This window comes from Chlamydotis macqueenii, chromosome 4 (assembly GCF_036417535.1).
Source record: "Chlamydotis macqueenii isolate bChlMac1 chromosome 4, bChlMac1.mat, whole genome shotgun sequence".
NCBI lineage: Eukaryota > Metazoa > Chordata > Aves > Otidiformes > Otididae > Chlamydotis > Chlamydotis macqueenii.
In genome coordinates this window covers 42637295-42647467 of record NC_141559.1, presented here as the reverse complement: position 1 = coordinate 42647467, position 10173 = coordinate 42637295, and the positions used below count along the sequence as shown (strand labels likewise).

At 42.5% G+C, this 10173-nt stretch overlaps 1 protein-coding gene across 3 annotated transcripts; it reads left to right on the top strand.

The window, feature by feature from the left end:
* The first annotated feature begins 688 nt into the window (after positions 1-688).
* On the top strand, positions 689-7801 carry CBR4 (carbonyl reductase 4). Of its 3 annotated transcripts, none has more exons than XM_086746813.1 (6): positions 689-798; positions 3299-3440; positions 3984-4104; positions 4592-4728; positions 5304-5438; positions 6678-7801. In XM_086746813.1, the coding sequence occupies exons 2-6, from the start codon at positions 3299-3301 to the stop codon at positions 6854-6856; spliced, it is 714 nt and encodes a 237-aa protein (XP_086602939.1). In that variant the 5' UTR covers positions 689-798; the 3' UTR covers positions 6857-7801. The 3 variants fall into 3 exon arrangements, with proteins under 3 accessions (XP_086602939.1, XP_086602940.1, XP_086602938.1); XM_086746814.1 differs by lacking the exon at positions 689-798 and adding an exon at positions 1089-1239 and having other exon boundaries at positions 3987-4104; XM_086746812.1 differs by lacking the exon at positions 689-798 and adding an exon at positions 1089-1239.
* The last annotated feature ends 2372 nt before the right edge of the window (positions 7802-10173 follow it).

Genomic DNA, 10173 nt, shown 5'->3' with positions numbered 1-10173 from the left:
CACCTTTTTGTACGTGAAAGGGGAAACAAGGACAGGAGACCGAGCTGCAGTTCGGAGCGAGGCAGCCACTTCGTGGCCTTTATAAATTCCTAGGTGGGAAGCATGGTACAAGTGGCTACGAGGGATGTTGTCTAGCTGCCTAGATGTAAAACATAGTTTAAAATCGGAAAGTGTAAAGTGAAAGCAGAAGGGCCTGCCCATGTGTGGGCTCTGAGGGGAAGGCAGGTGCGTGCAGGTCTGAAAGCCGTTCTGGCGGTGGGGGCCATGGCGGTGGCCCTGCCTGGGCACGACATGGGCTCCCTTTATGGCCATTACCAGCAATAATGGCTTCTGCAAACAGGTGGGTTACATCATACACTATTCTATTTCCAAATCTCGTGGCACCTCTGTGCAGCTCAGGGCTGAACCGTCACGGTGCTGGGGGGGGGAGAGAGCCTCAGTAAGGAAACCAGAAGGTAAACTGAAATACACATAAAAGCTGGTTTTTCTATCAGCCTCCTGTGGCGCGCCACCGGTCCCGATTTTGGGAACGCGGGCACGAGTGCCCGCTCTTGGCTCGGGCCGGTAGCGGGCCGCCCCGCCACCACGCGAGGACTGCGCCTCCCGGCATGCCCCGCGGCGGGAGCGGAGGGGGGCGCGGGCTCCCAGCCGGCGCCGCGCCCCGCTCTCCGTGCCGCGGGCTCCACCTTCAGCCCGACCGCCGGGCCGGGAGCGGCAGCCGTGCTGAGGCGCGCCGCCGGCAGGCCCTGCCTCCCGCCCTCCCGCTGCGCCGCCCCGCCCCGGAGGAGGGAACGCAGGGTGAGCGCGGCCGCCCCGCGGCCATCGGGCGGGCGGCGGCTGCTGCTTTCCCGCCGCCCCGGGCGGCGCGGGGTCCCGCAGCGCGGGCGCGCGCCCGGCCGCCCCCTGGCGGGGGGCGGGGCGGCTCTTTCAGCCATAGGGACTCGGCAGGGGGTGGTGGTGGGGAAGCGCCGCCCCGGGTCGGAGGGAGCCCCAAAAAAGGGGGGGGAATCAAATTGGTTTGCCGAGAGGGGAGGGCGGGTGGACCTTGAGGGTGGGGGCTGGCGGCGGCGTTCCGCGTCGCGGTTACGGGGAGTCGCCCTCCCGCCGTGCGGGGCTGTGCGCCGTTGGAGCCCGGCTGGTCACGGGTTAAATCGTTCGTTCTGAAAGAGGAGGGCAAAGGTGGCACGGGCGGCCGTCTGTGCGCTGTGGGGCGACCTAGAAGAGCCTGTTGCTGAAAAGGTACTGGTTTTTCCCTACCTTAACTTGCCCAGGGAATATAGGGTTACTGCAGGTTTGTTTTTTTTTTTTTTCTCCCAAGTCACAGCTCCAAAGCGCGTGGCTCCGTTGTGCTAAAACCCAAATAGTATGTTGCTGCGTTGGAAATAGGCCTTGTGTTCCAGAACCTCCTTAATGCACAAGGGACTTCAGCTGTTCTTTCCCAGAGTGGTAGAGTCACTAAGACTTTTTCCCTTCTCAAAGAGACCAGGAAGGGTAAAATGATACATTTTAAGTAAGTTCTCTCCCCACAGGCAGCCTTTTGGGTCCTCTGTAGCTAAGCGTGTTCAGGATTATTTGGAAAATCCATACAGGTCTGACAGGATTTATAAACAGTATAAGATGGTTCACTTGACATTGCTGAGGGGTGGTGGCAGGTTATCTTGGAGAAAAGATGACTTACAGGGATCCCTCCTAATCTATATTATTCCACATTTCAAATAAAAGTAACAGAATCATAAATGGTTTAGGTTGGAAGGGATCTTAAAGATCATCCAGTTCCAGCCCCAGTGCCATGGGCAGGGACACCGTCCACTAGACCAGGTCACTTGAAGCCCCATCCAGTCTGGCCTTGAACACTTCCAGGGATGGGGCATTCACAACTTCTCTGGGCAACCTGTTCCAGTGCCTCACCACTCCCATAGTGGAGGATGTCTTCCTTATGTCTAATCTAAACCTATTCTCTTTCGGTTTAAAGCCATTACCCCCTGTCCTGTCACTACATGCCCCTGTCAAAAGTCCCTCTCCATCTTTCCTGTAGGCCCCCTTGAGGTACTGGAAGACTGCTATAAGGTCTCCCTGGAGCCTTCTCCTCTCCAGGCTGAACAACCCCAACTCTCTCAGCCTGTCCTCATAGAAGAGGTGCTCCAGCCCTGTAATCATCTTTGTGGCCCTCCTCTGGACTCTCTCCAACAGGTCCACACCTTCTTATGTTGGGGGCTCCAGAGCTGGATGCAGTATTCCAGGTGGGGTCTCACCAGGGCAGAGTAGAGGGGGCAGAATCAGCTCCCTTCACCTGCTGGCCATGCTTCTTTTGATGCAGCCCAGGATGCGGTTGGCTTTCTGGTCTGCAAGTGCGCACATTGCCAGGTCATGTCCAGCTTCTCATGAACCAACATCCCAACCATAGTATTATCTAATCAGAAAGCAAATTAAGAACAAAAGGAAGTACTTTTCCACAAATAATGAAACTCTTTGCCTCAGGATGTAATGGAGACAAAGTATAATTGAGTTAAAAAAGGATTTATTCAAACAGATGGAAAAGAGATTCATTACTATTGCTTAGATTCTGCCTCTGGCTCCTCAGAAAATCCCAAAACTAATTGGTTTCTAGAGGTTGCAGAATAAAATATAATTCTACACAAGTACTTTCTTCTTACACTCTTTCCTAAACATCTGAGATAGCTACTTCAGAATCATTTCACAGTTCAAAAAGCTTTTTTTTTTTTCTTCAAAAGCAGAAACAAAAGAACCTAGGGCTAGTGTTAAAACATAGTATTATGTAGTGTAACTTAGTGTTAAACTAGTGTAAATACAACACTATCAAATTCTTCTCAGTACAGTTTGCAATGTGGATGTCCAACACGATGCTTAGGATGAAGTGAGACCTTGAGGCTAAATGACTTCAGTAGGGGAGTCGTGCTTGCAAGGGCGATATAGTTACAACTACTACGTTAGCTTTGAATAGACAGCTGAATGATTCGTTGTGCCCTTTAGATATATAAATCACATATTTCATCAATTGAATAGGAGTTATCATAATACTAGTGTTGAAATGCTTGATTACCTGCATAATTTTTTTACTAGTTCAGAAATCATTAAGAATTAACTTGGATTTGTAGAAGCAGTATCCTGTTTGGTTGAAATATTTCTTTTTTGGTGAACAAAAAATTAACACATCACAAAATCTATAATCTGATATTAGAGTGTTATAAACTAGTACGGGCTGTGATGTTGGTTATTCTCTTGCTATACTGGACCTGAAATTCATTATATATTTGCAATTTGTTAATTATTTTTGAAGATGGGCAAGGTTTGTGCCATTTTTGGAGGATCCCGAGGAATAGGAAAAGCTGTTGCAGAATTACTGGCACAAAAAGGCTGCCGCCTGGCAATCGTTGCTAGAAATCTGGAAGTAGCCCAAACCACTGCACGTAGTCTTGGTGGTATGTATGCTGCTTTGCAATTATTTATTCGGTGTCCAGTGCTTAGGTAGCTTGTAAAAGTAGTAAGTCGTTAAATAAACCTCTTTGTTTAACTGGATGAAAATGAAAATAAAGGCTGGGTAATTGGAAAGAAAAGCTGTATCAGTACAATTTTGTTTTCACAATATCCTTTGGGAAAGGATACCTATTGTGTCCGCAAGATATGAATTGTAAGATTAAAGGAATTATTCAAGGTCAGAACAGGGAGGTGGTATGAGTTGAATCATCCTTAGCTCCTGGCCAAGCCAGAATGGAGACCAGTCTGCTCACACTGAACTTCAGATTTCAAAAGGCCAAAAATATAAAACATGAAATTGTCATATAACTAATCAATACAATATTTGAAAATTCTCCTTATTCAATTCTCAGGAGATTAAATGGGTTCCTCAAATTATAGCTAGTTCAACATCTGTTTTTGCAGTTGAGTTGATAAATTCTGAAGAAGGTTTATGAATGGAATACCATATTTTACTCTTACTATGATGTGCCTTTATTTCAATATAGCAGGACATCTGGCACTTAGCTGTGATGTATCCAGCGAACAAGAAGTCCAAAATACTTTTGAGGAGATGCAGAGGAATTTAGGTCCTATTAACTACTTAGTTAATGCAGCTGGGATCAACAGGTTAGTTATTCATTCTAAGATTATATGTCATCTTAGGTGACAGCATCTTATTGTATGGTGCTAAGGGCCTTTGCATTTAGCAAGAGTATTGTTAATGAGTACAAGTGAAACCAGTATATGCACTCACTGGTATTTTGTTCCTGATAATGGTAAAATTCCAACATGTGATATAGCTTTCACTATAGTTTCTGAGTTCCGAGTTTGAGTTCTCCCTCTACTCCTCTTTTTTCCCACTTCTTCTCTCTGAAATGGCCCAAAATAATGTTTGATAGCTCTCTGCAAAGGGGGCTTTGTTGCCAGAAGCATAGCTAACTTTTTTTTCTTGGTATGTGTTATCCTTGTAATGTCATAATTTTGAATGCTAGAATGTATAGAATCATATAAATCCCCATTAATATCCATTAATCAGTTATGTATTATTTTGAGTACATATGATCATTGTGATTGTTCAGTCGGTTCATTTGGTTTTTTTTGGTCTGTTTGTCAGGGATGGCTTGCTACTGAGAACCAAAACGGAAGATATGATAGCCCAGATTCACACCAACCTTTTGGGAACAATGTTGACATGCAAAGCTGCTGTAAAAAGCATGATTCAACAACAGGGAGGTGCTATTGTCAATATAGGTAAGTTGCTTGTCTAATCAGTGGGATTCTAGAAGGGTTTAGCAGATGTAATATGTTGAAATGTTAACTTGTTACAATCGACAATTTTCTTTGTATTGTGTATTTTTTTTATGAATGCTTATTCTTCTGTGTAATTTCAGCAGCTTCTGAATGTAAAACCGTATTGTTTCATTAATAAACACATCAGAACTTATGTTTCATTGAAAAAAAGAATTTCTTCATCAGCTCTTTCAGTAGCTAAATCTACCAGCTGCTAGTTATTGACTAAGAATCAACTAGGTACAGCTGTGGTTTTTTTTTTCTGAGCAAGAATATTTTTTTTAGAAAGCTCTTCATTTTACTCTCCTGATACCCATTGGTCAACATAGATATATGGATTCCACAAAAATCACAGATAATTGAGGGATTTGCTTATACTAGCAGTAGGCTATAAGGTAATATTTAGTAATATACTTTTAATTCCTTTTCTTGTAATCTCATTTTCCAATCCAAATTTAAAACTAAAATGATAAATGATAAAGGCTTCAAATTAGTCATTTAATCGTTTCTTCTCTTTGATGTTTCTTTATTTTTAGGAAGTATTGTAGGTCTTAAAGGCAACTCCGGTCAAAGTGTATACAGTGCTACCAAAGCAGGATTAGTTGGATTTTCACGCTCTCTTGCTAAAGAAGTAGCAAAAAAGCAAATTCGGGTCAACGTGGTTGCTCCAGGTTAGTTTTTGGGAAGTTCCTACTGTTGCAATGCTGATCATCAAGACCGCTGTATATTTGCTGTACTCTGAAAGTAACTTAAGACAAATTGCTATTATTTTCTTCAACTTTTGTAAGTACGTATTTTTAATCTCTTTTTTTCTCCAGTTGAAAGTATAGTGCATTCTTTTACAGAACCTTCAGTCTTTTTAAGGGAACACTGAGAAATTGAGAAGATTGTGTCTACCTGTTCCTCTGTCCTTTATCACATAATAGATGTCTTTTTTTTGCTTTGTTCTTCCTTCAAAACCTGCTGTCCTTGCAGATGGAAGGATTAGAACTAATTATATACAGAGAGCTACCCTTGTCTGCTGCTAGAGAATGCTTATTTGTTATTAAAGAAACATGAAAGACCACGGGAAGCTGGCATGAAAGCATCCCTGTCTATCCCTGTAGTAGAAGGAGAGAGTCTGGAAGCAAAGTTCTGTGAGGACAAGGCTGTGATTTCAGAAGACAATCTAGTCCAAGCAAACAACAACCCTTAAGGAAGTCTTTTCTGACTTTTTCCACTTATAGCTATATACTCTACTCACCTTGTGCTAGCTCTAATGCCTGTCAGACCTCTACATGAACCAGTTCAGCTTGTGAACTAGGCAGGACTTCCCCTTCTTGGTGGCAGCTAGAAAGCAGATAATGTCAGCTCTTTCTGAAGCTGCAGCTTATGCGAAGAGAGGTGCAGTAGTGGGAAAACTGAATCTCAGATAACTGAAAATTGTAAAGAAATGGCCTTCAAAAATGCCAAGAAATATTTGAAATATTATGCAAGTGCTGTCATAAGTTTTAAAATATAATAGAAACACTTGCAAGCTGTAGTGATTTCTTGCCAGAGATTTAATACTCTTTTTTTTTTTATTTAGAATGTTTTGGAAATTACTGTATTTTGTCTTTCAAAAAAGTTATACTAAATAGGGCTTTGGGACCCAAGTTTTTTTTTTCTTTTTTTTTTTTTTTTCCTTTTATGGACTTGTATAGATCTCTGCATGTTGATTATTAGAGCAGTGCTTCCAAAACGGGAAGGCATTTTATTGATTGAGTAAAAAATTGGCCTCAGCTATAAAATTATGTGGACTGACTTCTTAGACTTAGGTAGCTGGTGCTGAATCCTGGTGATAGATTTCACTTTGGAGGATTCCAGGGAAAATCTGCTAGAGAAATTTATTTGAAGGTTAGGTCACTCTTTGAGTTTCTCTCCTCTCTTAGGCTTTATTCACACAGAGATGACTGCTCATTTGGAAGAAGATCAGTTGAAGAAAGCGATTCTCCTTGGAAGATTTGGAGAGCCTCGTGAAGTTGCACAAGCTGTTGTCTTTCTTCTAGAGTCCCCTTATGTTACAGGGAGTACTCTAGTTGTAGATGGAGGCTTGCAGCTTATGACTTAAATACTACCTTGAATAAGTACCTACTTAAATGTCATGATAGTAATATATAAATATATATTAATTAAAGGGAGGAGTGGAAATCAGTTGAAGATTGATATATGTAATTGACTTGATATTATTTAGTCAGGAGAAATTCAGCAGTGGTAAAGTCCAGTGTGTATGTTTAGCTACCTGAAAGTCCATTTGCTGTTATGAAGTCTGTGTATGTAACAATTTCAAAAAGATCTGGTTTTGATACGGTGACAGTTTTTAAATAACATGCTGATACCTTTTTAAAGCACTATATTTTTATAAAGCCGTGTTTTCCAATTTGGGATAGAGTGGAGATTTTATTCTAATGATCATGTTACACAAAGGTTAAGAGAGTATGAAGGCATGTTTATCTGTTGGCAGACATCATTGCCCGAGGTTCTTCATGTAGGGTGAAGATTGCGAACTGCATAATTTTTTTATTCTTATCAGTTAGTCTCTACAAAGTAGCAAGGAGTTTCCTTTGGTTTTTGTTTGTTTGTAGCTAAAACTACAAAGCTAGAAGCTTCTAGATCGTCAGCATACCTACATTGCCTTTAGGAGATTTAATTATATGCAGTGTGTTTTTATAAAGACAAAACCTGCTTAGTTCCATCCAGCACTTATTTAATCCAGTAGCACTTGCCTGTGTCCGTCCTGTGACAGACTCTTGGTTGGTCACTGGCGTTGCTAATTCTGTAATATTCTGAGTTTGAGCTGCACATGTGCTGGTGAGCAGTACAGTTGCAGACCTTGCCACATAAAAGACTTTTCACTGACTCAGTAGATGTTTAGAAAACATGTATCACTTCCAGAGCGTGAAGTCAAGGTGTATTGCTCTATATCTTCTTCAACACTCGATTCAACTATGTTATGTTGATGCTCTTTAATATGTATGTATAGTCAATAAAATAGCCATTTATTTTATTCAAAGCAGCTTTTGAAGCAGAGTAATTATTCAACTGTAAATGATCTTGAGTGTTCCTCTCTTGCTGAAAAATTACCAAAAATTTGACCTCAGGCTTTTCTATTGGGATCAAGTAATTTTTGATAATTGATGTTGTTATCACCTCTGAAGAAAACTATCTATGAATGTGGTTTAAGACCTTCACTTCTTAGCTCCAGTGTTCATTGCATCATGATCCAGATGTTGATTCAGCTTTTGAAATTACTTCCCATCTTGGCACAAACCGAAGTACAGAAAGAAGAGATCTCACTGATGATAACTGTGAGTCTTTAAAGTCTGAGATTTTCTTCATTTGTGCAACTGAGAAATTTTGTCTTTGTGCCAGAAGACAGTGCATGTTCAAGCTTCTCACAGGTGTGTATTGAGAAATATTAGAAGGAATGATTGTATATTCAGGGGATTTTACAGTTGGTTGTGTTGCTCACTTTGGAATATGAAATACCACTAACGGTAGGCCTTTCAAGGGTCCTTATCTTACTATTATCTCTTTGTAGAGAGATGGTTGTATTTGCTGTGAAAAGTTATGTGTCTTATGTGTCTTTGCACCAAAAATATAATTGCTAATTCGGTTGCTCTTTGATAGGAGGAATTGGCCAGAGAATAGATGAATTTTTTTCTGAGGGCACTGAAGGTGAGGAAGGACAGCTGGTACTCCCATTTTTCTAGTCAAGTAATAATGTCAGTAACTTGACTGCTGCCCATCCCTCTCCTTAGTATTTTACAGGCAAAGCCCATGCGACATATCTTGACTAGAAGCCAAAATTAAGAGACTAAATATAATTTCCTCTTAGTGGAGGGAGGAAATAAACAAATAGATAAATAAATGTTTTTTTAAAACCTTGTCATAGTTTAGCCCCACTCGGGACTAAGCACTACACCCTCACTCGCTCACCCTCCCCACCCTCTGAGGGAATAGGAGAGCGATAATATAACAAAAAGGCTCAAAGTTTGAGATAAGGACAGGGAGAGATCATTCAACAGTTACCATTACAGGCAAAATAGACTTGATTTGGGGAAGCAAATTCAATTTATTAACAATAAAATCAAAGTAGGATAATGAGAGACAAAAATAGAGCTTAAGAAACACCTTCCCCCCCACCCCTCCCCTCTTTCTGGGCTTAACTTCATTCCTGACTATCTCCACCTCCTTCCCCTGAGCGGCACAGAGGGGTGGGCGTTGCAGTCTGTTCATCACATTGTTTCTGCTGCTCCTTCTTCCTCAAGGAGAGGACTCCTCACACGCTTCCCCTACCCCCATGTGGGGTCCTCCTTGGGCTGTAGGTGGATCTCTGCTCCTCCATGGGCGGCAGGGGGACAACCGGCCTCACCATGGGCTGCACCACGGGCTGCAGGGGAATCTGCCAGGAGCAGCGTGACTGCTCCCCCTCCTTCTGACCTTGGCATCTGCAGCCGTTCCTCTCACAAGAAATTCTTCACAATTGGTCTCAGGCAGATGCCCCTCATGTTCTCTCCCATATCCTCTCTTCTCTCCTGTGGTCTCTTCTTTCGGCTGGGCCAGGCTGGGCCCAGAGAGCCACAAGGCCCACGTGGCCCACACCTCACCCTCTCTCCCCGCACTTCAGGTTTTTTTCCCCTGTTCTTCAATACATTATCACAGAGGTGTTCTCACCATCAAAAACTGGCTCAGCCCTCACCAGCAGTGGCTCCACCCTGGAGCTGGCCAAGTCCACTGGACAAAGGAGAAACTTCTAGCAGTTTCTCGCAGAAACTTTTTTTTTCCCTTTTCTTCGAACAGGTAAATTAGAACTGAAAACTATTTAGAAACAGTAATCCATTTCAGCGTTTACTGTGTACATCTACTCTAAGAAGCAGTATCTGTCAGACGAGGGTTCTGTCTGGCCTGGTGTGATGTCTCAGACAGTGGAAGCAGTGAATGTGTAGGGCAGGTAACACATCAAGTGTGTGGTGACATCTCCTTAGAAGACTCTTGCACCTCCAGCAATTTGTGATTGATATGTTTGAGTCTGCCATTTGATAGCTCTGGTTGAGGTCTTAATTCGATGAGACATTATAACAACCCTTCGTGCTCTCTGTGTCACTCTTGAATTTGCAGACCTCTATCATCTCCTGCCTGCCTCGGTTGTTTCTATTTAAAACTGAAGAGTCATGTTTCTTTTAGTTGCTTGTTGCTGGAAACCTCTTTTGTACCTTACGTCATCTTTGTTGTCCTTTACTTTCCCAGTTTCTCAAGGAGGGAGGAGCGGGTGGAACCACTCGCAGTATTCATTCGGGATTTCTCTAAAAAAAAATAGGATGTTTTGTGTTGTGTTTTATATTACTTCAAAAAATAATGCCTTATTGTTTTGCCTTTTCATAACCT